We start from the raw sequence: 27,284 nt of genomic DNA, 5'->3' as shown, positions 1-27,284 counted from the left end.
TCAGCCCCCTGGTCCCATTGTGTGCTGTTCCCTTCCCTGTGTCCACGTGTTCTCATTGCTCAGCTCCCACTTATAAGTGAGAATATGTGGTGCTTGGTCTTCTGTTCCTGCATTAGTTTGCTGAAGACAATGGCTTCAAGCTCCATTCATGTCCCTGCAAAATACATGATCTCATTCCTTTTTATGGCTGCATAGTATTCCATGGTGTATATGTACCACATTTTCTTTGTCTAGTCTATCATTGACGGGCATTTGGGTGGATTCCCTGTCTTTGCTATTGTGAATAGTACTGCAATGAACATACACATGCATGCATCTTTATAATAGAATGATTTCTATTCCCTTGGGTATATACCCAGTAATAGGATTGCTGGGTCAAATGGTATTTCTGGTTCTAGGTCTTTGAGGAATCACCACACTGTCTTCCACAATTTCCAACCTCATTTCTTATTCCTCTCTTCTTTTCCTTTTCTCCAGATTCTGACTTCTTGCTGTTGTTCAAACATGCCAAAGGCTTAGAAATTGTCCTCCAGCGGGAAGCCATTCACCTTATATCCAATGCTACTGGGAGCATTTGCACCTGACCCTGTACCCTTCTTCATAGGGGCCCTCACATGGCTCTCTCTCCGCCTTGTGTCACTTAGGTCTTCCTGACTCCAGTATCTTACACAGCCCCCACCATTCTCCACCCCCCGCCACCCTGCTTCAATAACCTGTAGCCCTGGCTGAGGATACCTATTTACTTGTTTTTTTATTGTATGTTTTCCTCACTAGAATGGAAAGTCTTGAAGCAGTGCCTGATGCATGGCTGCTCCCAATTAGTCTAGGTTAGATAAATGAAGACCCAGAGGGAAACGCAGACCTTCTGACCAAACCTCTAAATCTCCATTGTCAATAGCCAATTATTTTTGTTCACATAACTATATCCTTTAAATAAGTTTTATCTCTTATGCCCTTCTATGTATTCCAAATTAAGGGAGAGCTGATTTAACATTCTTCTGATGATTTCCTAGCTGTTTTTCGTTTTCCTGTCTTAAATCTAACTTTGACTTTCGTTCTGCTCAAGAAAAAGTCCTTAAGATATTTTTTACTCTCTCAGATGGATTTTCTTAAAAATTCAAAGTCACATTTAAAATGCAATCCTATTGGGTCTTTTACAGCTCATGATTTTGTAATTGATTTTCCTAGATATTCCCCTTTCTCTTTATCTCACATAACTGTCTGCTTTCTTAGAACCAGAACAAATGTGGTCCCGATTAAGTTTTCCATAAACACTGGCCAAAACCCCTTCTCTCATTTGAACATCACTTCTTGTCCTCTTCTGCCAAGTCAACTCCTGTGCTTTCTTTCAGGCCCAGTTAGAAAAGCCAACTCTCCCATGAGATTTTTCTGACCTGCACACATCATAGTGGTTCTTCCTTCTGAATTTCTGCCACAGTTAGAGCTGGTGTCGCACACACTGATTCCATTTTGACAGCCTGGGCTGGTCCTTCAACCCTTCCTGCCAGGCTGGAATCATTCCATTAATGTTTGCAGGAAGGAAAAATGGCCTCAACTTGTTCTCTCATTATCTCAAATATGTCCTTCTGGTCTCCTCTGTACAAGAATGAGCTCTTTGAGAGTCAGGATTCTACCTTCTCCTTGCTTTCCTGTGCTGCGTAGCAGAATATTTCATAAACTATTTTACCTTCAGCTGGGCACAGCGGCTCAATGCCTGTGATCTCAGCACTTTGGGAGGCTAAAGCATGAGGATCCCTTGAGGGCAGGAGTTCAAGACAAGCCTGGGCAACATAGGGAGATCACATTTCCATGAAAAAATTAAAATTTAATTGGATGTGGTGGATGTGCTTGTAATCTCAGCTACTCGGGAGGCTGAGGCAGTAAGATCATTTGAACCCAGGAGTTCAAGGCTGCTGAGGGCCATGATTATGCCATTATACTCCAGCCTGGGAGACAAAGTGAGACCCCATCACAAAATAAATAAATATATTTTCTACTTTCATTTTGATCTAGTGATTATTCATTTATATATCTGTAATAAAAACATCTAATGACTAATATTTTTCCTTTCATATTCCCTCATTATAATTTCCAAAACCTCATCCATATTTATCAATTTGCTTTTCCTAACTACTCTATTGTGTTGCAAATCTGTTGGAATATGTTCTCTATTACACCATTCATTTAATCCACCCATTTATTCCACAAACATTTACTGCACACTTCCCATAACTCAGACACTATGCTGGATGCCAAAGCACAATGGTGAGAGGAACCAACCTGGCTCCTCCTCCAAGAAGCCTGTGGTCTTATTCTGGGTGGGAAACAGGTGATAAACAGGGAAACCAATACACACCTATTTCATTGCAAATAAAAAGTGCTATGAAAGGGGTGAGCAGGGTACTGTGATACAGAATAAGAAAGGGATATGTACCTAGGATGAAGTGATCAGGAGAGGCCTCCTTGTCTAACACTTATGTCAAAAATTAACACATAAGGAGGAGTCAGCTCTGTAAGCAGGTAGGAGCAGCAGCTTCTGGACAGTGGAAATGGCATGTGGCAAGGATCAAGGTGGAGGAATGGCTTGTTATTTCTGGAAACTGAATGGAGGCCAGTGGGGCCAGCTTCTGAAGCATGTGGCATAAGACTGGGCTTGGAGCACACAGGACTTGTAGCCTATGGAAAGGAGGTTAAATTTTATTCTAGGACTTACTGGAAGTCACGATAATATTAACATTTTAAGAAAATTAACATTTTAAGAAAATTATTATTGCTGTTTGGAGAATTGGTTGTAGGGGTAAGATGGACAGGGAATCTCATAAGAGAAAACTATTATAATGGGAGCGAAATTTTAATAGTTGTATCTTTGGCTAGGATGGTAGCAGCCAAGTTGCAAGAAAGTGTTTGGGTTCATGATGTATTTTGGAGATAATGTCTATAAGATCCACTAATTGGATGGATATGGGGGTTAAGAGAAGAAAAACAATCAGGTATGACTCCTAGGTTTCTGACTGGAACCATTTGCCAAGGCGATGGAAAGCTGAGTTGAGTTTAAAATGCCTATACACATCATTTCTTTGATGTGAATTGTCTTTACCCTGTCAGCAAAAAATGCCAGTGTCACTTTATTCTGTATTTTCCTTTAGTATTGAAAAATTTCTGACACCTCTATTGCTTTCTGACAATACATAGAGTGACTTCATTGTCTTGTAATTTAAAATCTTCCAGAAATGTTTTCTTTTGGTCTTAAATATCTGATTCCATAATGGGTGTATCTAAAGGGTATTGATTTGTTTCTACTTACATAATAAATAATTCAGCAGTAATGTTCACTTTAATATTGGTTCAACCAGAAAATTTGAAGGAAAGTCAACTAGCTAAATTACTTTTTTTGCATTCCTCTTCAGTAGGTTTCTTTTGTAATTCTATTTTGTTTATTTTCCATTGTAATTCTTTAATTTTTCATCCTTTCCTAAACTTTCCCCTTGTTTTAAAATCAGTTGTTTTAAACCTCTTAGCTGCTGCCATTGTTTCCATGTGTTTGAAATAGACCTTTTCTCTGGAGCTCTTGTGTTTTCTTTCCAAGATTTCCTTATGTCCATCATCTCAGGTCTGTATCATTTGAATTACACTATTGCACACCAGAGATATCACTATGTTCATCTTTCTGCTTGCACTTTTTGGCTACCATCACCAAATAGTTTTTCATTTTCTACTCTTCAAGGAAGATTGTAAATCCAAATATATTTGCTTATTAGCTTCCAGTTAGGATTGTATATTATTCCTCTGTTATAGCATATTAATCCTTTAGTCATTTCATAAATACTACTATTATTTTTATTATTTATGTTACATTATTCTATGTAGCAGTATTGTATTTGTTCTCCTATCTATCGTTTTTCATATTTTGGAGGTTAAATATGTCCATGAATGTGCTTGAACCCAGGAATGTTAAATTTCCTTTTCCAATTCTCTACCCTTTGCCACCATAACTAATTTGATTTGCATATTTTATAAGGGGAATTTTAAAAAACACTTACCTTGAGAGATCATTATTACTAGATTGACCAGTCAAAGCTCTTAAAGAGCTGTGCTAATAAAAAGAGAAACTTTACCAAAGGCTAGCTCAAATAATTTCTTTTAGAGTTATAACATTATGTAGGAACAGGATAATGCAGAGAGGTTCCTAGACCTGGAGATTGAATTGAAAACTCTTTATATATAATGTATGTCTGTATATTTATATTTAGAGAGAAGGAGGGAAAGGAGAAAATAGAGTGAATGAGAATATTGGTTTATTTTTAGAATTTTTTGGGGAAGATGAAATCTGTTCTGACCGTCTCAGCCACAGATGACCCAAGGCCTTTTCCACCTTGTGTTGTAAAATGTCTTTTTACTGGCACTCATCCTACTGCCCTACACTCTGTAACTCCAACACAGGGATATGTTTACTCATCTTTGCTTTAGCTTTGAATCGCAGACTTCTATATTTCTACGAGGGGGAATCAGACTCACATAGTACTGTATCTGAGTTTGGGATCACTTACACAGGTGCTTCTGAATATACGTTGTTTCACATGTGGTCTCCGTTTAATTTTTGAAACTATGTTTGTAACATTTGACCTTTCTGTGATCACTATCATGTTTACAAGCTAGTTTTGACGCAACATCAAAATATATACATCAACAAACCTGTAACATGCATTGTAGCTAACAGCCACCAATCAACCAATGTCTGGTCTCCATCAACAGATCAGGAGACTATGCCTGCATCTTGAATATTAAAAACTAATATTCAAATTTGATGCCTATAATTTCTGTTCTGAAAATTTATAATGTCATCAGGTGTTTCTTATTGTGTTAAATTTTATAAATTACCAGTGTAAGAACTGGTTGCCTTGTGCAGCCTTATGAAAAAAAGTTCTCCTAAAAATATGGCTTTAGGTTTGTATTTAAAACCAATCAGCTCTAAAAAAAAAATAAAAATTTATATATTTCATATATAATTTTTGTATATTGACTTTGTATGCTGATAGTTTTTAAAAAGCTCTCAACCTTACACATTGGCTTGTAACACCAAAACATTTATGATTTTCTCTTAAAGTTTCTTACATAAACATCTTGGCTCTTAATTTGATATCTGAATTATTTTAAGAGTTCTGATTTTATAAGGAATTGGTAGCACATGTTTATTCCTTAGGACTCAAATTTCATTTTTTTTTTTTTTTTTTTTTTTTTTGAGACGGAGTCTCCCTCTGTCACCCAGGCTAGAGTGTAGTGGTGCTATCTCTGCTCACTGCAAGCTCTGCCTCCCAGGTTCACGCCATTCTTCTGCCTCAGCCTCCCGAGTAGCTGGGACTACAGGCGCCCCCCACCACACCCGGCTAATTTTTTGTATGTTTAGTAGAGACGGGGTTTCACCATGTTAGCCAGGATGGTCTCGATCTTTTGACCTTGTGATCCACCCGCCTCGGCCTCCCCAAAGTGGTGGGATTACAGGCATGAACCACCACGCCTGGCCCATAATTATTTTAAAAAATATCCTCCATGTGATATTGAAATACAGAGAGCCAATAGGCAAATCAGGCTCAGGACATTTATGCAAATATACAGAGTTCAAAATTTGTAATTGCTAAGTAATTTCTGGTTTTCAAAGCTGTCAAATTACAGAATTTATAACAGTTATGTTACATAATTTCTTTCTTTCTTTTTTTTTTTTTTTTTTTGAGATGGAGTCTGTCGCCCAGGCTGGAGTGCAGTGGTGCCATCTCTGCTCACTGCAAGCTCCGCCTCCCAGGTTCACGCCGTTCTCCTGCCTCAGCATCCCGAGTAGCTGGGACTACAGACGCCCGCCACCACTCCTGGCTAATTTTTTGTATTTTTAGTAGAGACGGGGTTTCACTGTGTTAGCCAGGATGGTCTCGATCTCCTGACCTCGTGATCCACCTGCCTCGGCCTCCCAAAGTGCTGGAATTACAGGCATGAGCCACCATGCCTGGCCTCTTTTTTTTGTTTTGAGATGGGGTTTTACTATGTTGCCCAGGCTGGTCTTGAACTCCTGCGTCAGCCGCCTGAGTAGCTGGGATTACAGGCACACACCACTATGCCCAGCTGATCTGACCATAATTTCGTATGCTAGCATGGCATTTTCGACTTGTCAAATGCTTTTACACAAACTCTCTTGTGAGAAGCAGCAAATAGATTGGGGCTTAAGAGCACAGATTTGGAGTCAGACAAACCTGATTGAATGTTATTTTTCCCAGTTACTAGATGAGTGTTCCTAGGTTAGTTCCCTAAAGTGAAGTCTCTGAACCTTTTTCTGTAAAAAGTAGATGGTGATAGACCCTACTTGAGCCAGTGGTTGTGATAAGTTAGAAAGAATAAACACCAATTGCTCTTTTGCTCAGCATAATGTCCCGTGTATAATAAGAACTCAATAAAAATTTTCTATTACTTTTAACACAACAATTTCTCTTCTTTCTTCTTCTATTTCTACTAGTACAACTATAACTACTGGATGCATACAGCTATTCTATTATTTCCATTTTTAACAAATAAGATAAGAGATGTATAAAACATGTAAGAGCTACTTACTTGATTGTGCTGATGTAATTTATCAATTAGAATTTGATTTAGTTATAAACAATAGGCATCCCCAAATAATTAGTACTGCAGTAAATCAATTAGAATAGAACTTAAATATTAACAATAGTGAGACTTCCAACCCATCAACGTGGTATATGTCTTCATTTAGTTGGGTATTTTTAATTTCTTCAAGTAACGTTTTATAGTTTTCAGTGTAGACATCTTGCATATCTTTTGTTAAATTTAATCCTATTTTATGCTTTTTGATAATATTATAAATGCCAGTAAAACATTTTTTAATTTCCAGTTGCTTATTACTAGTGTATAGAAACACTATTGATATTTGTATATTGACTTTGTATGCTGATAGTTTGCTAAATTTACCTATTAGTTCCCAAAATTTTTATTTTAGATTTCTTTGGATTTTCTTTGTATAAAATCGTAGATTGGTGAATAATAAGTCTTATTTTCCTTTCTACACTTTATGTTTTTTATTTCTTTTACTTTTTTTTTGCATATATAGAACCTCCAGTAAAATATTGAATGTAAGTGCTGAGGGTAGACATCCTTGCTTTGCTCTCTATCTTAGGGAGAAAATATTTGTTATTTCATCATTAAGTGTGATATTAGCCATAGGTTTTTTTTTTTGTATATACCCTAAAAGATACAGCAAATGTTACCTTCTATTTTAGTTTGCTGAGAGTTTTTCTTTCTTCTTAAAAATGATGAATACATATTGAATTTTGCCAAATAATTTTTCTGTATCTATTAAAATGACTTATTTCATGTGCACATGAAAAGAATATGTTATTTAAATATTGTATAAACTAGCTCATTTTGTCAATTGATTCTGTCAGTTACTAAGAAAGGGCTTCTTCTGTGATAATTTCTGTTTCTCTTGCTGGCAGTTTTTCTTTCATGTATTTTGAAGCTCTCTTATTAGGCGCCTACATATTTGGGATTGTTAAAGCTTCCTGTTGGATTAGTCACTTTTTCATATTAAGTGTCCCTTTTTATGTCAGATAATGTTTTTAGTCTTGAAGTCTACCTTTTCTGATTTTAAACAGAGAATACTAATTTTCTTATGCTTTCTTTTTCACAATGTGTCTTTCTCTATTCTTTTACTTTCCCTTTTTTTTTTTTTTTTTTTTTTTTGAGATAGAGTCTTGCTCTGTCACCCAGGCTGGAGTGCAGTGGTGTGATCTCAGCTCACTGCAACCTCTGCCTCCTGGGTTCAAGCGATTCTCCTGCCTCAGCCACCCCAGTAGCTGGGATTACAGGTGCACACCACCACACCCAGCTCATTTTTGTATTTTTAGTAGAGACAGGGTTTCACCACATTGGCCAGGCTGGTCTCGAACTCCTCACCTCGTGATCTGCCCACCTTGGACTCCTGAAGTGCTGGGATTACAGGTGTGAGCCACCGCGCCTGGCCTTACTTTCCATTTTTATGTGTCTTTATACTGGAGTGTGTTTCTTTTAGAGAGCACATAGTTAGATCTTTTTTTTTTTTTTCAAATAAAGTCTGACAATCTATGCCTTTTAATTGGGGTGTTAGTCTACTTATATTCAATATAACATTGATATGATTGGATCTAAGTCTACCTCGTTGCTATTTATTTTCTATTTTTCTCATATGTTCTTTGTTTTATTCTATTCCTGCCCTCTTTGATGGTGGGGGTGGGTGGGTAAGTAGAATATTTAAAAAGACATTATTTTCTTAACTGGCTTTTTAGCTATACTGCTGGGCTTTTTGGTTTGGGGTTTTTGTTGTGTCTGTTTTAGTTTTAGTGGCTGCTCTGGGAATTACAGTGTACACCCTTAATTTATGAGAGTCTACTTAGAATCAACATTTAATCACTTCATGCAAAATGTAAGAACCTAACGGTAGTAAAATTCTATTAACTTCCCTTATTATTTGTTCTTTTGTTATGTATATTCCTTCTACGTACGTTACAACATCATAATTCAATGTTCTTATTGCTTTTAACCATTTTTAAAAGAAATTAAGAAAAAATGAATATTTACTCCCCCAGAGTGCCATTTCTAGGGCCCTTAATTTCTTCCCGTAGGCTTGAGTTTCCACCTATTATTAGCTTAAATAACTTTCTTTAGTATTTTTGTAGTTTGGCTAGATCTGCTGGCAACAAATTTTCTCAGCTGCTCTTTATCAGAAAATATCTTAATTGGCCTTGATTACTAGAAGTTATTTTCCCTGAAAATAGAATTCTGTTTGACAAGTTTATTTTTCCAGTGCCTTAAAGATGTCATTTTGTTATCTTATGCTTCTGTAGATCTTGGTGACAAGTCATCTGTCAGTCTTACTATTGCTTGATGTGTGTATCATGTCTTTTTTTTTCTTTTTGGCTTCTTTTAATGTTTTCTCTTAATTTTTGGTTTTCAGCAGCTTGTCTGTGACACTCCTGTATATTTGATTTATTCTCCCTGGGGTTCACTGAGCATATTGTGTATGGGTAGATGTTTTTCACCAAACTTAGGAAAAACTCAGTTATCATCTGTGTGGTCTAGATGGTGGGATGGATGAAGGGGGAAAGTAGTGAAAAAGCAAAGGGTGCTTGCCAACTTCTTTCAAGGAATTTTCTATAGATGTGACTTCAGGACATTTTCACTTGTGTCTGTTATTCAGAAGGTCATCACAGATGTACATGTAGCTGCAGAAGAGGCTGGTCCCTGTAGACATTATTCTATGTTGCCATGTGACCAGAAGCCTAAGACCGTGGGAAGTGGAGAGATGGATATTAGGACAAAAAGTCCTAATATCCATGCTACACATGGTCAGGAAGGGACAGAGGCCTAACAGACCCTGGAGCACCTGCCCTCTCATTCTTGGCCTTTCTGCTTGGTGTAGTTTAGATGTTCGTCCCCTTCAAATCTGACGTGGAAACGTAATTCCCAGTGTTGGAGCTGAGGCCTGGTGGGAGATGTTTGGATCACGGGAATCCATCATGAGTGGCTCAGTGCCATCCCCTTGGTTCTCACTCTGAGTTCACATGAGAGCTGGTTGTTTACAAGTGTGTGGCACCTCCTGCCTTTCTCTTTTGCTCTTGCTCTTACCCTGTGATACGTCAGCTTTCCCTTTCACCTTCTGCCATGATTGTAAACTCCTTGAGGACCTCACTAGAAGCAGATGCTGGCACCATGATTCCTGTACAGCCTGCAGAACCGTCAGCCAATTAAACCTCTTTTCTTTATAAATTACCCAGTCTCAGGTATCCCTTTGTAGTAATGCAAAAATGGACTAATATACTGCTATACCCCAGGTGTTGGGTGCCACAGCACAGGGTGCTGGTTAGAAGCTTGGACCTGAATCTGACTGCCTGGGTTCAAATCTCAAACCTGCCGTTTACTAGCTGTGTAACTTTGGGAAAGTTACTTGATCTTTCTATCCCTATTTTCTCATCTGAAAATGGGGAAATGATAGTTCTTATCTCATAGGATTGATGTGAGAGTTAAAGGACTTAGTATATTTAAAACCCTTGGAACAGTGCCTGGTACACACAAGTGTTTGCTATTAACAAGCACAACTACAGTAGATTGTCTTTTCAAGCCTGTACAGAGATGTTCTCAGGGACACTCCTGCTTCCCACCTCTTCCCACGACTGTCTGCCCTGGGACCCCACCTCTGTTCACCAGCGTCACGGTGTGACCCAGTAACTGTGTTTAGAGAGCAATGTGTGAGCACCTCCCAATTCCAGAAATCTCCCTTTATAGACATCCAGGGTCACGACCCTGAGGGGTTCATACAAATGTGAAAATGGATGGTGTTCCACAGATTGATTGACAGACCAGCTTCCTTTCTCTAACCACAAACTGAATATACAGGCAACTTGAGATTACCCTAGAACCACCGTTTAAAGGGAAAAGAATCCAACATTTATTGAGCACATGTGTCACCTTACTTGACTTCATAGTAGGAGCCAACGCCATTTTCTGGTAAGAAAATTAGAGAAAAAAGGATTAAGCCTAAGGTCACATGGTAGTAAGAAGATTCAAACTTTGATTTTCTGGCTCTGCATTCTTTGAATTATAAAACCTGTTCTTGCTTCTCTTAGGAAGGTCACTTAGAGGGTGGCTGAAGGAGATGTGAGTCATTTGCAAAAGGATGTCATATGAACAAGAAGATAACAATAGCTTAGGTGATAGAAGGAAATGGAGAATTTACTAGTTAAAGCAATAGCATCTCAAAATTGACTCAGCCTTTAAGTCTGGAATTCCTTTTCTAGTGGTCATTAATAATCATGTGAGCCAGGAAAATTATCTCATAATTGCTGTACCTCACATTCATCTCTACAAAGTGTATTCAGATATACCTTGCATTCATTTTCTTTTTGCTTTGTCATTCTTTGTAACAGAAGAGCATTTTATATCCCACTTTCTTTTTTTAGACTGGATAATATGCCAAAAGTGTATTCTCTCCTCAGTATATACTGAGGTATGCTAGCAGACTCTGAAAATATTAAGTATTAGTTCCATTCTCATCCTGCATTGTATTTTCTTGAATTGGTAAGAAAAAGCAAAATTTTAATAATAATAAAACACAGGATCCTTGATTCAACAGCAGTGGGCCTTTTCGTTATTCAATTCAACAAACATTTATTGATCATCTCTTTAGTGAGATTTTCCTGTAGTGTATGATCAATTACTCTTCAAGTCTGTTCCATAAAGCAAAGCAAAACAAGGATCTCCCTCTGGCCTACATTCCCACATAGATACAACCCTGTAGCTCCTATTAATTTTATCAGTTAACTTTTGCTGCATAACAAACCACCCCCAAAATTTAGTGGTTAAAATGGCAGCCACTCATTTAGCTCATAGTCCTTGTACATTGCAATAGCAATTTGGGCAAGCTTAGCTGGTCAATGGCCACACTGATGGAGGTCAAGTGGTCTAGAATGGCCTCGGCTGTGCTAGCTTCCTTTGCTCCATGCCGTCTCTCATCTTGCAGCAGGCTGGCGCGGGCTCGTTCATGTGATTTACAGTCAAGGTTCAGTGCCATTTTTTCACATTCTCTCTTCCATTGTTTTCAGTGACACCTTTCTCTCCTGGTTTCTCTTCTTTCTTTTTTTTTTTTTAAATGTATTTTATTCCTGACCAAAACCTAAAACTTTCTTTCTTGAAACTTAGCTAGCTGTCTATTCATCCATCCGTCTGTCTGCCTGTCTGTCCATTTATCTGTCCCTGATCAAATGCCTACCATCTTCCAAGCTTCATTCTGAGCAACAGGGATACAAAGACATGTAAGTTACATTCCCTGATCTCAAGAAAATCAGAGACCACTTATGGAGGAGGCAGACAGGGTGGGTTAGGTGCTAGGAGAGAGTGAGATCTACAGAGAGCTGCAGAACAAGAGGAGAGGTCTCTCATTGAGACATGCTCTTGGTTTCCTCTTTTTTCTTGTGCTCACAAGTGTTACAGTTGTTCAGAGTTCCAGCCTTGAACTTTCTTGTCTCTCTGTTCATTTGCCCCAAGTGGTGTCATGTATACCTATGATGAATCCAATTCCCATCCATGTGTATATGGCTCCCAGTCCACAGTCTAGTTCATACCTCTCTCCTGAGCACAAGTTCTGCATATTTAATGACTATTGAACAACTGCAAAAGCATCTCAACTCACTTTGCACAAAGCTGAACTCATAACCCTCCCCTAGCAGCCTCCTCCTGTATTTTCCACTGCATTTGATAACAACACTATCCACATTGTCCCCCCATCTGAAAACCTGGAAATTACATTATAATTATTGCTGCTTCTTATTAGCACAACTGGAGAGTCACTGTGCCAAGTGCTTTGCTTGGATTTTTGCAGTTAAGCTTCATAAGAAATGAAAATTGTAGGCATTAATATCTTTCTTTCATGGATACAAAAGCAGAAAGTCAGGGTGATTAAATACTAGCCCAAAGTCCCACAGTTTAATGGGCTGAGATGGTGTTTAAAGCCAATTCCCCTTGGTTCAAAGCTCTTTAACATTAACTCACACAGAGAAGCCACATATACAGGGCCCATACATATGTTTTATTTGCTGGAGAAATGATTTATCAACAGTTTAAAATAGACAAGGCTCGGCTGGGTGTGGTGGCTCACGCCTGTAATCCCAGCACTTTGGGAGGCTGAGGCAAGTGGATTACCTGAGGTCAGGAGTTCAAGACCAGCTGGCCAACATGGTGAAACCCTGTCTCTACTAAAAATACAAAAATTAGCAAGGCGTGGTGGCAAGTGCCTGTAGTTGGGAGGCAACTTTAGTTAGTTGGGAGGCTGAGGCAAGAGAATGGCTTGAATTCAGGACGTGGAGGTTGCAGTGACCCGAGATCATGCCACTGCACTTCGGCCTGGGTTACAGAGCAAGACTCCATCTCAAAAAATAAATAAATAAAATAATAATAAAATATACAAGGCTCAAACAAGAATTGGATTTTGGACTTTTCTTGAACATTCAGAAGATATGGTACCTGGCCCCATGTTTCGAATTGGCTGCAGGTTATGGCGGCCATCTTTTTTGGAAGGGGCATGCTTTCTCCAGTTTGCCACAGACCCTGCCAGTCCCTATTGTATTACACCTGATCCACTCTGTGTATCAACATTATCTACCAGACTTCTGCTGGCATTTGCATTTTTGACTCATGTTGCATTGTGTCTCTGGACTCTGTCCTCTCTTCATTCTTCTACAGTCCAAGTGGTCCCTGAATTGACAATTTTACTTATAGAATCATGCTCTAATATATTTCACATTCTTTATCTTTATTGCTACAAATTGGCCCTCACAACCTCAATTATTCAAGTAAACAACTGGTTTCATGCTTCCGGTCTCAGCCTCTTCTGGTTCACTCTCCACATTGCCTATAATTAGAGATATAAATAATGAAAATAGATGATATCCAGTAGCCTTAGAATGAAATGTAAACTCCCAAGTGTAACACATAAGACCAGTCGTGACCTGGCCTGACCAGTGCTCTCATTATTGTTCATTCTCCACACTTCCCTTGGCCTTATTGAAATATTGGCTCTCTCCAAAGCCATGACCCTTTATGTCTCCTCGTTACCCATTTTTCTTTCTACTTGGACTATTCTGTGTGGCTTATATTACTATTTATAACTGAGTATATTGACATAAAGCTAGAGTGATTGCCTTTCTAAAATTCACTTTTTCCTTTATTTTGACTTGATCAGTAAATCTTCCATTCTTTCACCAGGACACAAACAGGATAGAAACATAAGTCCTGGTTTTGCTTACACATCATAACATCTTAATTGGTTTGTCATTCACTTCTCTTCTGTGCAGTGTAGGCGACGTGTAAGCACTTGGTCTTGGTGTCCCAGCTCTGCCATATACTAGCTATTTAGACTTGAAAAGGCTACTTCATATTCTCATGTCACTGTTTTCACATTTGTAAGACAGGGCTATTATAGTTCTTACATCCTACTATAATAGTAGGGTTAAATGAAATAATTCACCTAAAGGGTTAGAACCAGGTGATGCAAATCAGCCTCCAGTGGCTGTTAGCTGTTGCTGTTATTTATTTATTTGTTTATTTATTTTTCGAAACAGAGTCTTGCTCTGTCACCCAGCCCGTAGTGCACTGGCACTATCTCAGCTCACTGCATCCTCCACCTCCTGGGTTCAAGCGATTCTCCTGCCTCAGCCTCCCCAGTAGCTGGGATTACAGGGATGCGCCACCGCGCCCAGCTAATTTTTGTATTTTTAGTAGAGACGAGATTTCACCATGTTGGCCAGGCTAGTCTCAGACTCCTGACCTCGTGATCCACCTGCCTCGGTCTCCCAAAGTGCTGGGATTATAGGCATGAGCCATCACGCCTGGCCTGTTGCTGTTATTATTAGCATTTTAAATTAATTCATTCTTCAAGCCTTGGACTGGGAACCGTACTAGGAAGTTTGAAATATATTTTTTTCAGAACCCACAATGACTTTGTAAAGAAAATAGTTTCAGCCCTGTTTTCTAGGTAGAGGCAGTGGACGATGGGAGAAAAGGGGCCTTGCCATGGTCGCTCAGACTGCTGGCGTGGTGGACACAGAATCAAACACAAGATCCTAATCATCACTTCCCTGTCTCCTTATGCTCCCTGTTTGTGTGAGTCTTCTTAGGCTGCTGTGACCAAGGACTGCAGGCTTAAACAACAGACATCTCTTTCTAGCTTTGGAGGCTGATAAGCAGTTCATCTACTTCTAGTTCTGGAGGCTGGAAGTTCAGGATCAAGGTGCTGGCAGGGCTGATTTTTTCTGAGGCCTCTCTCCTTGGCCTGCAGAGGGCCACCCTCTTGCCTCCTCCTCACAAGGTCTTTTCCTTTGTGCACAGGCATCTCTGGTGTCTTTTTCTGTGTCCTGATCTCTGCTTATAAAGACACCAGTCAGATTGCATTAGGGCCCAACCTAACAACCTCAGTTTAACTGACTCACCTCTTTAAAGGCACTATCTCTGAAAAGCCACATTCTGAGGTATTGAGAGTTAGGGCTTCAAAATATGAATTTTACTCAACCAGAGAAAGCTAATTTTAAAAAATATGAATTTTGGAGAGATGCAATTTAACCCATGACATTGCTAATCCAATGCTTAATTATCAACCTCCTCTGAGAACTATATTTAATATTAACTCTTCTACTGGGTTCTGGTAGTTCTAAGTAATTTTCATTTTTATGCTCCTAACATAGGTATAAGCTTCTTGTTCCTGATTTTTCTTTTGACCCTCCCTAGATATTCTTTCCATCAAGTTCTCACCCACCTAATCTCACAGAGTTTTCAAGGATACAATTCCTATGATCATTTCTCTTCTCTGTGTTCTCAACTAAAAGAGTTGACAGAGTTGACAGTTCTCAACTGTCACCTTCTGTCATCATTAGTTCAGTTCTTCTGGAGGAACAAAAATAATCAAAATGTCCTCTTAAATTTGATTTCTGTGCCCAGGCGCGGTGGCTCACGCCTGTAATCCCAGTACTTTGGGAGGCCGAGGCGGGTGGATCACGAGGTCAGGAATTCAAGACCAGCCTGACCAACATGGTAAAACCCTGTCTCAACTAAAAACACAAAAATTAGCCAGGCGTGGTGGTGTGCTCCTGTAATCACAGCTACTCAGGAGGCTGCGGCATTAGAATCGCTTGACCTGAAGGCAGAGGTTGCAGTGAGCCGAGATTGTGCCATCGCACTCCAGCCTGGGCGACAGAGTGAGACTCTGTCTCAAAAAGTAAAATAAAATAAAATAAAGTAAAATAAACTGATTTCCGTTTCTGAGCATTAATATTTATGATTTTCTGATTCACCTTGAGCTGCTGTTTTGGGCAAACTGGTACCCAGCCTTGGGTATGGAATTTATCATGAGCCTGAATTTCTTGTAAAGAAATCAGTGCATCCACAAGGTTAACCTAGAACCTGTGCTGCTCCCCACTGGCCACCGCCCACCCCCGCCATTTTTTCTTCCTCTCAAGTCATAAGATGCAATCTTGGGTCACTATCTAACTAAATGCAAGCTGTGGGGTGGCTTGGTCAATTCATTTCTCAAAATTATTCCTTTATATTAAGAAAAAAAAAATTGAATGACTTTTAGTGTTATGCTCGAGCAAATCAAATGGGCCTTTTAATATTTTAAGCAGCTATGCTGCATTTTCTAGACAGATAAAAATTATTTTATTTTCTAAAATTAAAAGATTTGAGATATTAAATCCTATTTTTGAAATCATGTTAAATAGTGACAGTAACATATAGTACTGTCATATGTTGAAAAATGTTTCTTATTTTCAATCAGAGTAAAATGGAACATATCTCATGATGGGTAGAATTATATTCCACTTGAGGCTGCCAAGAAACTTTTTGGAGAATTGAAGTGTTATTAAAACTGATTGTATGGTACATTTTTAGTAGGATTTCTCAGATTTAAAAGCTACCAGGAATTTTATAAAATGCTGAATAGCATTGGATTTTTTTGGAGGATAATTTTATATTTCTATACTGCACAGAGAAATACCAAGTTGATTATGCCAATTGATGAATGGTGCTTCACATAATTAAATCTGGGAGTTATTTTGGTTTGTTTACATATCAAATGTGTCCTTAACAACAACAAAAATTGTCAGTATTGCTAGGAGTTCTAAAAGAAGATGAGTAAATATAAACTTAAATGTAAACAAGAGAAGTGTAATAGACTATTAGAATACAAACTATATGTGAGTGAAATTATTTCACTTTTATTTCTAAAATTTGAATAATCTTTAATTTTCAAACTTCTCTTAAAGTATTGAAAGAAGTATAGTTTTATGGAAAGCATTGTTAAATATATATACCTACATGTATGCACAGATGTAGAGACCCACACATATGCACATGTATAATTTTTTAACAAGAAATACTGAATCAGATACACAGGAAACAAGATAAAAATCACCTACATAGTAACCATATTTAAAAGAAAAAGTTAACAGCCTTACATAATTTTATATAACATAAAGTTTTATTTACGTGTACAATTTATACATTGTAAAATTCATTCATTTGAAATGTACAGTTCAAAGCATATTAGTAAATTTACAGAGTTGTACAGCCATCACCACAATCCAAGTTTAAAACATTTCCATCCACCGCAGTGGACTCCTCATGTCCATTTGCAGTGAACCCCTCTTTCCGGCCCAGCCATAGGTAACCATTTATCTACTTTCTATATCTACAGATTTGCTTTTCCTGCACATTTCTTACAAATGGGATTATATAATATGTAGTATTTCGTGCCTAGCTTCTTTTCTTAGCATAATGCTTTTGACGTTCATTCATGTCATACCATGTGTCAGTACTTATTTTTTTTTTTATTGCTGAGTGGTATTTCGTTGTATGGGTAGATCACTTTTATTTCTCTGTTACAACAATAAATTTTTTAAAAAGCATATATTCAAGAAACTGTTAACAGTGGCTGCTTGTAGAGAAGGGAATGGGAGACAAAGGGACAAGGATGAAAAAGAGACTTTTTCATTGTTTACTATTTGATATGGTTTTAATTTTTTAAATTTGGGATTATGTCATATCTATTAAAGCAAAATAAGAAATATGTTCCCCATTAATGTATACAAAATAAGAGGGGAGAGCCCTCTGCTGATCCAAATCCCATATTCCTTTAGGAAATTACCATTAATTTATTTTTGATATGTTTCTAGAGTATACGCACGTACATATACACTTGTGTACACATAAATATATTCATGTACACATATGTATGTACTCCTCAACAGTCATATACCTTATATTTCAATAAAAATGGAATTGTGGGACTTAATATTTTTAACCCTACATTACTAAAGGTGAGAAAAACAACCTACCTATCTTGTTGGGTTGTGATGTATCTGGAAGCTATGAATGAATTAATTGTTATGAATATACAGTGGAGCAGACTCAGTTGATTAGTTATTATGTGCAAATGTGTTTTAATTTTTTTAAGCTCCCCTGTGTTTTTTCACAGGATATTTCGGATCTGCTTGTGAAGAAAAGGTGGACCCCTGCGCCTCATCTCCGTGCCAGAACAATGGCACCTGCTATGTGGACGGGGTACACTTTACCTGCAGCTGCAGCCCGGGCTTCACAGGGCCAACCTGTGCCCAGCTTATTGACTTCTGTGCCCTCAGCCCCTGTGCTCATGGCATGTGCCGCAGCGTGGGCACTAGCTACAAATGCCTCTGTGATCCAGGTGGGTACCGCCCCTACACAGCAAATCTTCCTTTTCTCAATCTCAAACCAATCTCAAAAGACTGTTACTTTTTCTTTTGCATCTTGGTATACTTGTAAATAAAAATGACATACTTAACTGGTGTGCTTTTAAGTAAGTATACTTACTGGTATGCTTGTAAATAAAAGTGAATTCCACTCATTTATGCCACACTTTCTTTTTTAAATTTACTCTTGGCAGGGTTAAAAAATACTTTTTCCTCTTTTCATGATCAACTCACACTCATTGTAGAAAAACCAAGCAAAATAAAGAAAATTGAAAACAGGCTTAATCTCATCGCAGGCTAAGCATTTTTAACAATTTACTGTAAGTCATTGCAGAACTTTTACTGTATTGTGTATCTTTTACTATTGTGTGCTTAAGTTAACAGAATATGCTCTTTCATTTTAATGTGCATGAAAAGCACAGTGCAATACATTCAGAATTGTGCCATCTATTAAAATTGTTACTCGATGCACATTATGTTATACCACTGGCTCCCTATGTAAGAATTTAAAAATTTTACCATTTAATTTCCAAATGCCTTCTGCATTTGCATTACAGATTTTTAATTGTGGAGGTTTTGATACCTAGAAGTGAGTAATTACTAGTCAAAATTTTGTGTGTACACAACCCACTAGTGTAGTCAGAAAGGAATGCACGGGGCAGCCGTTTCCTCTCGTTTCTATTCTATGCATGTCTCCATCCTTACAGGAGCTAGCTCTTTAGAAATCTTCCCAGCACAATGAATCCCCACACATCTCCCTGGCCAGTCAGTATGGCTGGCCAGTATCTGGTTTTGCTTGAACTTGGCTTTGCCGGTGCAATGGCCTCTAGCTGGAATGCGTGCTCCCCATTACCCCACCTCACTGTACAAACTTCTACTTTTGGGGCTGACTCAGTTTCCCTTCCTCTGGGTTCTGACAGTCACCTACAATATCACTTTTGTGGTCTTGGAAACAGGACATTAATTATCCTTGTATGTATCTCTCTCCTCCTTAGGGCTGGGAGGAACTGTGTTTTATTAATAGCTTTTGTATCAGCAGCGATCACCCTAAGCCACTGTTTAGTGAGCACTGATCTTTCTAGATTCTGAGCTGGGTGCTTCACATCTCTGGTCTTTTTAGTGTCACATTTACACCAAGGTTTGAAATGCCTCTAGAGGTTCAGTCATGTGCCTGTGGCCACACCCCCAGAACGGGGGCTGAGCCCAGATTGTAATGCAGGTGTCCCTGGTTTCGCTGCTCCAGAGTCTGGCCTGGAACTTCCAAAGGGCATGTCTCATACTCACGAATAACTCAAAAAGTTACCGAGAAATGCAATTTGGCGCTTGAATGGTGTTGAAAAGCCTTTTTTCACATAGACTCTTAATTCCCCGATTTTCTATGCAATTGATATTTTGCCAAGTGCCTCTTTCCTCTCTGCTCTGAAATTCAGAGGGAATAGGGCTGTTTAATCTGCTTTGTAACAGCATTAGTAGTTAGGATTCTTCCGAGAAACAGGAGACAGAGAGAGAGAAGAGAGAGAGATTTATTTTAAGTAACTGGCTCATGCAATTGTGTGGACTCACAAGTCCAAAATCCGTAGGGAAGCTGGCAGGCTGGAAACTCAGGCGAGATTTCCATGTTGTGTTTTGAGCTGAATTATTTCTTCTTTGGGAAACCTCAGTCTTTGTCCTTAAGGCCCTCAACTGTTTGGATGCAGCCCACCCACATTCTGGAGAGTCATCTGCTTCTTTCAAAGTCTGCTGATTTAAACGTTAATCTCATCTAAAACATACCTTCATAGCAACATCTAGATTAGTGTTTGAGCAAGTATCTAAGAACCACGGCCTAGCCAAGTTGACACCCAAAATGAACTATCACAGTAACATTTTTGGATCTCATAAACCTTGAAGTGAAACAGTTTCTCCACTATGTTTGACATGAGGATATTTTTCTTGGTTGACCTCCATGCTCTCCTTCAGAGCCAGAGTGGAGAGAGGAATAGCTGCCCCTCAGAGGGTCCAGTTTTCTTGCATGTGGATTCGGGCTCACGTGCTGTGAGCTGGGCGTGCTGTGAGAGGGGGCAGTGTGGTGCTGGCCCTTACCTATTGGGAATGTGGATCACTGAGACAACTGGTGTTTGCAAACTAAACAAGCTGCAATTGTGCTGGAAGAACAGAGCTTACTCACACACAGACTCACGAGCATGCTGTTCCCAACTCTGCGCTGGATGTCGTAACACATGTGAAAATTCCCCCCAGCAGCATTCTGAACAAAAACTTCCTTAATACTTTATCACCTGTCTCCTGAGAGTTTCGTTCTCTCTGTGAAGCCCCACAAAGAAGAATTAAGTATTGCAAGACCAGAAAACAACTTTATTTTCTCCTCCCTTTCTCCTCTGACTTCTTTTCTTAATTATATCAAACTTTTTCTTTTTTAAAATTTTTTTGAGATGAAGTTTTGCTTTCGTTGCCCAGGCTTCAACCTCCGCCTCCCGGGTTCAAGCGATTCTCCTGCCTCAGTCTCCCAAGTAGCTGGGATTACAGGCTCCCACCACCACACCCTGCTAATTTGTGTATGTTTACTAGAGACAGGGTTTCACCATGTTGTCCAGGCTGGTCTTGAACTCCTGACCTCAGGTTATCTGCCTGCCTCGGCCTCCCACAGTGCTTGGATTACAGGCCTGAGCCACCATGCCTGACCCAAACTTTTTCTTATAGTTAGTTGATTTCTAAAACTTAAAATTAAAGGGAGTTAGAGATAAATAGTATTTTTTAATAATACCAAATAGAGTTTTTCAACATGTGTGAGGCAACCAAATAGAAAATATACTGCGTGATGTTTCTTTCCACACTGGGAGAGGCAGCCGAGAGTGGTAGAAAGAACCTCTCTAACATCCTCGCTTACTGACTAAAACCATAGGAAATTTACAGGCATCTCTGGGACTCAGTTTTCCCCTCTATTAGAAAAGAGAGGAGAGTTGTGTGTCAGAGCATGAAATGAGAGGCAGGCAGCCCATTTCCTGGCATGGACTATTGAAAGCTCTTCTTTCTTTCCGTCCATGGAGATTCCAGCAGCATTCTCGAGCTATGCGGGGGTGAAATCACTCCTGTTTAAGTTCCACTTTCCTTCCATCTATTCTCTGCGAAAACATTCATGCCTACTTGGAGCGTTTGACTTGGTAATTGTCTGTGGTACAGCAGTAGCCCCTGAATAGCCTTCAAAAGCCTGAAGACGTGTGCATTCTGTTCGTGGAATGAACATGATCCCTTCATTTGTTCAGCAGTCTCAAGGTAGAGCCTTGTAATCCTGACAGGGCCCTCTCGTTGAACCTGGGAGCTGAAACTGCCTTCAGAGGGGATGTTTCTTCAGATTGTTAGGTGACTGTAAAATGAAAAAGGCATCTTAACACCTGGCAAGAACTTACATTTTAAGAGGTGAACATGACAAGGCTGTGAATGTGAAATTTCTCATCTTCATCTTTTGGAGTATGTAATTGCTTCACCACCAGTTTGCATAATGGAAGAATCTCATGAGAATAGGTGAAATTGGGCGCTTAGCTATGGAGCAGCAAGGCTGATCTTCTTTACAGAGAGCAAACGGATCTCATTTCATAAAATGGCAGCAGATTGAAATCATGTCAGGTTGATAATTAGTTCCCATCTGACAAAATGCCATTTTGATTACTGCAAATCAGATTTGCCGGGTGTTTTATTTTCAAACTTCATTTGTAGCTTACCGGGCTAGGGATTTCTGATGGGATTTTAAGATTAAATAATAAAATGTCAGCACTGAGTAATTACTGAAATGTTATCTTCCAGTGACAGTGTTAAGTGATAGGCTACCCATTCTCTTAAAAATTGCAAATTAAAATCTGCTGAAGAAAGTGAGAACTTGGAGCTGCTACAAACAGGATGAGGTAGAACTCGCTTGGGTGGGGACGCCATTTCGCCTGCAGGTGGGAGCCACGGTATTGCTTGTGTTCTCAATACAACGGTGGCCTCTGCAGATAATAGCTGTACATGACCGGTATTGGAAGGAGTCCCTGGCAGGAAGGAAGATAGTTTGCACTTGAGTTATTACTCTAAACTTGTGGAATTGAATTAACCCTGCCATTATAGAATGTGCCTCACATATTACTATTTAAGGAATTTAAGGGACAGGGCATTGGAGATTTTTACATGGAAATATGTTTATAATTTTTTTTAACAAGTAAGATCTAAGATGCTCATCATTTCAACTGCAGTTGAAATCCCAGACTAGACATGGCACAGTTGCCAACCAAGTTCCTCTGCCCATTCTTCTTCACCAAAGGGCTGGTAACTCAATTAGATCATCCAGATATATAATAGGCTGTAAACCAAAGGAAATGTAGACTTTCTCCAAGTGAAATTTTTTGAAAGAAAATTATATTTGTAAGGATTTTAGATGTAATTTTTTTGTATTTTCTACATATGCCTTACATGTGAGCTGCATTTCTGGTCTGTATGTCCCGAAAGACACAGTTGACACTGCTTCCTTCTGTTAAACTCAGATCTGAACATATCAGTAGTCTGACAATATTTGCTGGAAACAGGATCAAGGATAAGACTTAATGGTCAGGATTTTAATAGCAATTGAACAGCAATAAAGAAATAAATATACCTACAAAGATTTGAAGACATTTAGCTCACTAAGGCCCATGTACCTTTACATTTTTGGGTAAGTACAGTGGACAACTTTCATCTGTTATTAACCAGAAAAACTTTATCTAGTTTACCAGGATGAAGACTTTTTTTTTTTTTTTTTTTTTTTTTTTAAGACACATTGTTGCTCTGTCGCCCAGGCTGGAGTGCAGTGGTGCAATCTCAGCTCACTGCAACCTCCGCCTCCCGGGTTCACACCATTCTCCTGCCTCAGCCTCCTGAGTAGCTGGGACTACAGGTACCCACCATCACATCCAGCTAATTTTTTGTATTTTTAGTAAAGACGGGGTTTCACTGTGTTAGCCAGGATGGTCTCCATCTCCTGACTTCTTGATCTGCCTGCCTTGGCCTCCCGAAGTGCTGGGATTACAGGCATGAGCCACTACTCCCAGCCAGTGAAGATATTCTTATATTTAACATGCTGTAGGGGGTTTCTGATCTGCATATCACACTATTCTTGAGAGTTGTAGATTGTATAGAATATATTACCTTTTTTCCCCAGATCATAATCCTGCCCTCATGTCCTTCCTTTTCTGTATTGCAAAATATGATGCCCACCCTCACCATTGGGACCCCAAATGGAATCCTGATCACCCAGCTGCATCTGTAGCAAGGGGGAGTTTGCTTTACTCTTCATAATCTGTACTCTGCTTTAGAGAATGTTTAAATCTGTATATTGACATCATGATGATGCTGAGAACTGAGAAAAAGAAGAGCAGCCGCTGATGTCAGGAGCTTGCTTGGCACTTACAGGTAGACCTTGAGGTTGTTACGAGCTGGTCTGATGCTTACAGCTGGGCCGTGATGTCTTCTGTTGGACTTAAGGACATCAACAATCCCACATAACACGGATATTAGATACGATCATTCAGAGGCTATGATACAGTCAGGCAAAACAAGACCACTTTGTAATTTTGTCCAATACAAAAACAAGGTCACCCTGCAACCCGCAAAATACCAAGTATCCACTTTATCTCAGTTCTTAGTGTCACATAGGTACAGTGACAGCTTCCTCTTTACCAAATACAGCTTTGGCCTTGCTCTACCCTTCCCCTTCTTTAGATAAGAATTGCTCCTGCTTTCTGACAGCATCCAGCATTCACTCTAGAGTGAAATCTCCCCAAATAACCTAACCAGAGTTCAAATCCTATAATAAATCCCACCTAACACCTTCTGATTGAGACACTCCACGATTCCCATGGCATGCAGTCTCTCTAACTGCAATGGGTAATAAACTCAACTTGTTCAACTACAGGTGTGTCCTTGGTAGTCTTTGGTTGAAGGGCATTGACAGAACTTAATTAATTAAAATGCTTGAAGTATTGAGGATGGCAATTGATTGAATTTTTATGTGAACAATAGTTCATATAAAATTCTGAACAATAGTTTGGAATTTCCAATGAGTTGGACACTGAAATATTGTTTGGATTTATATGTGGGGGAAGGGCACTATAGAAGTCTTGGGTCATGGGGAGGAGTTCAAAGAAGAGTGGATCCAGCTTGCTGCAGGATAAGATGCATTAGATGCAGTAATAGGTAGTAAGGCTGAAAATGCTCATGGGGACACATGTGGGGAGAATGTAGATGCTAAGGAGTTTGGATTATGAAGACTTGCAGACATTTTGCGTTATTGGGTATATGTGAACTGATATGTATTTTAGACAGATTATTCTCATAGTATTCGGCATATATTATGGTCAAGAAGAGACGAAAAGATAGAGACCTTCTAGCAAGTACTAATAGAAGTAAAGGCATGAACTTGTGCAGTGGGAATGAAAGGATGGGTTAAACGTTTATGTGAGGATCAGGATCATCAGGGTTCAGTTGTCAGTTGGATGCAGGGAACAAGGGTGCGAATGGAGTCAAAGGACCCCTCTGGGTGATTCAGAGGAAATGGAAAATATGCATAAGGACCCTCTTTAGGGCTTGGGTACAGCAGGCCGAGCAAGATGGATGTGTCAGTAAACAGTTCTTACCTGGGGCTGGAATAATGGGAACAAGGCTGAAACCAGGGGAAAAATATATATAGAGTTCCCATTGTATGGATGCTAGAGAAAGTCATGGAAGCTGTCAAGATAGGAGAGGGTGAGAATGTAAAAAGAAAGGGGAAGAAATTGGAAGAGAGTTGCAGAGTTCTTGCTTTGAGGCCACAGGAGAGGGTAGAGGAGACAGCAGTGAGTTGGGAGGTTGGGAGGTTGCCAGGTGAGGTCAGTACCCTGGGAATCAGGGGAGGGAGGAGGATGAGAGGGCACTGCCTAGGGTGTGAGGAGCTGAGTCAGGCTCTGCTAGACCTCCAGACACTAAGGTACCTTTCCTAAGCATGCTTCCAAACTATGGCCACAGCCATTCTCCATCTTCATCTTGTTTGATGTAAGTTGTGGGGGCACTGAGGTAGAATTCGTGATATTTGCCTTCTTTAGGCTTCTGACCTGAGAAATTAATACAAGGAGGGGAAGGACACTGCTGTTAAGCCAAGGGCACTTGCTGGTGGAACATGAAATTTTTATGAGATTCCTGATATTACAAATCTATTCACAAGGCTGCTTTTTCACCTCACTTAAAATGGCTAATCCATACGTATGAAAGCGTTAATGAACTGGTCTTTAATTGTAAGGGATTTCTGCTCCCACCACTCCCTGACTTCCCCTCAAAATTCAAATCATTCAGAACTCATTCTTGGCTGTACTAATGTTGAAAAAGCGTGAGATTTGCCTACTAAAAATAGGAGTTAGCAGAGTCTGTGCGGACAGCAGAAATCATTTTACATCATCTTGCCTGGAATGAAAGTTGCAAATGGCAGCTGGTAACAACTTAACGTCACTAACCTAAGCATTTCTGAGGACAGCTCTTTTTGCAGCCCTGCCAGCACAGTATCAGAACATTCTCATCAAGCTTATGGCCCTGGAGGGTCAGATGGAGACCTCCCTACCACTATTTTGTAACAAAGCCATTGACTCTTATTTTGTGGTTGAAAATTATTATGATCCAATCACTGTTTTCTTTCACTGTTGAGAATGTCTGCGAATCTGGATTTTAGAACTAAAATCCTGCATGCCTTGCCTTTCTTCCTTGGCTGGATGGAAAGGGGCCTGAGCTTAGCGTTGAGAAGAGCTGAATTTAAGTCCCAGCTTTGCCTTCGAACAGCTGTGCCGTTGGCCTCTATCAGCATTACTTTTCTCTCCTTTAAAATGCAGACAAACATAACTGGCTTGTGAAGCTTAAATGAAATGATACAGATGGTCCTCTACCTTGAAATCTATTAAATGGTGGAGCATTAGCACAGACATTGGATATTCCATTACTTGGGAAAGACCACTGAGGACATTTTTACATTTGTGTTCTGATTCTTTTTATATGAGGTTCAAGGTTAGAGTTGGACTGGAGGTGAGATGAAATGGCCATAGTGGGCATTCTTGAATAATGGGTGCACATTCAACTTCTTGCAGGGTTAAGCGATTGCTTGCCTTGATGGTGGCTTTCTGTGACTCCAGTGATAACTATTTAAGTGTCAGGTGCTGGGCAAAGCTCTTTGATTGAATTGGCTTCTTGAATCCCCATAGTCCTTATGAAGTGGGACCCATGGTTGTTGTCATTTCTCTGCCCATGACAATACAGCCAGTTAAGGATGAAGCTGGGACTTGAACCCAGGCAATTGGGACCTGCTGGAGCCTCTGTTAGCTCAGGGTAAATAGCAAATAGGGTCAAAACTGGCCTTGACTCACCAAGGGTAAATAACTGACTGAAAAATTTTCTCTTTTTAAAAATTTGTATAAACTTATGAAGTGTAAGTATAATTTTGTTATATGCATAGATTGTATAGTGGTGAAATCGGGGCTTTTAGGGTAGCCATTACTCAAATAATGTACATCGTACCCATTAAGTATTCTAACCAGATTTTTCAAGTGGTAGCTGTGTTAATAGCCACTTCAAATTAACATATTAAATTGGGATTTGTCAGCCATATTGATTCAGCTCTGTTGACCCAGAGAGTGACTTCATCCCATCTGGCTTTGACTAGAGTAGCGACCATCTATGAAATCTTACTGCATTTATAATAGACTGTGTGCCAAACACCTGACACTTATTTTCTCTTACTTGCCCCCCGTTGGAGTATTCCTATTCTTTTATTTAAGGATAAGGTAATGGAGGCATTGAGAGTTTAAACAACAGGAGGCAGAGGTGATATTTTAACCCTAATCCTCAGAAGCCTACATGTGACACCCCAAGTTAGGTGCAAACCTGGGCTCTCACTTATGTTTGAACCAATCACAAGAACAAGATTCCAGACTCCTCTGTCTCAGCACTCCTCCTGAGATGGAT

The 27,284-nt window shown here is 39.4% G+C and overlaps 1 protein-coding gene across 2 annotated transcripts in view; it reads left to right on the top strand.

The window, feature by feature from the left end:
* Positions 1-27,284, top strand: part of DNER (delta/notch like EGF repeat containing) — a 365,099-nt gene that overhangs the window by 254,994 nt on the left and 82,821 nt on the right. For both annotated transcript variants that reach the window (XM_024243941.2, XM_054549923.2), the window contains exon 8: positions 18,053-18,277. In XM_024243941.2, coding sequence (XP_024099709.2) covers positions 18,053-18,277 — 225 coding nt within the window. The remainder of the gene's footprint in view (positions 1-18,052; positions 18,278-27,284) is intronic.

Source organism: Pongo abelii, chromosome 11 (assembly GCF_028885655.2).
Source record: "Pongo abelii isolate AG06213 chromosome 11, NHGRI_mPonAbe1-v2.0_pri, whole genome shotgun sequence".
In the NCBI taxonomy this organism is placed as follows: domain Eukaryota; kingdom Metazoa; phylum Chordata; class Mammalia; order Primates; family Hominidae; genus Pongo; species Pongo abelii.
The sequence above is the reverse complement of the archived record's forward strand: the minus strand, read 5'-3'. Positions and strand labels throughout refer to the sequence as shown.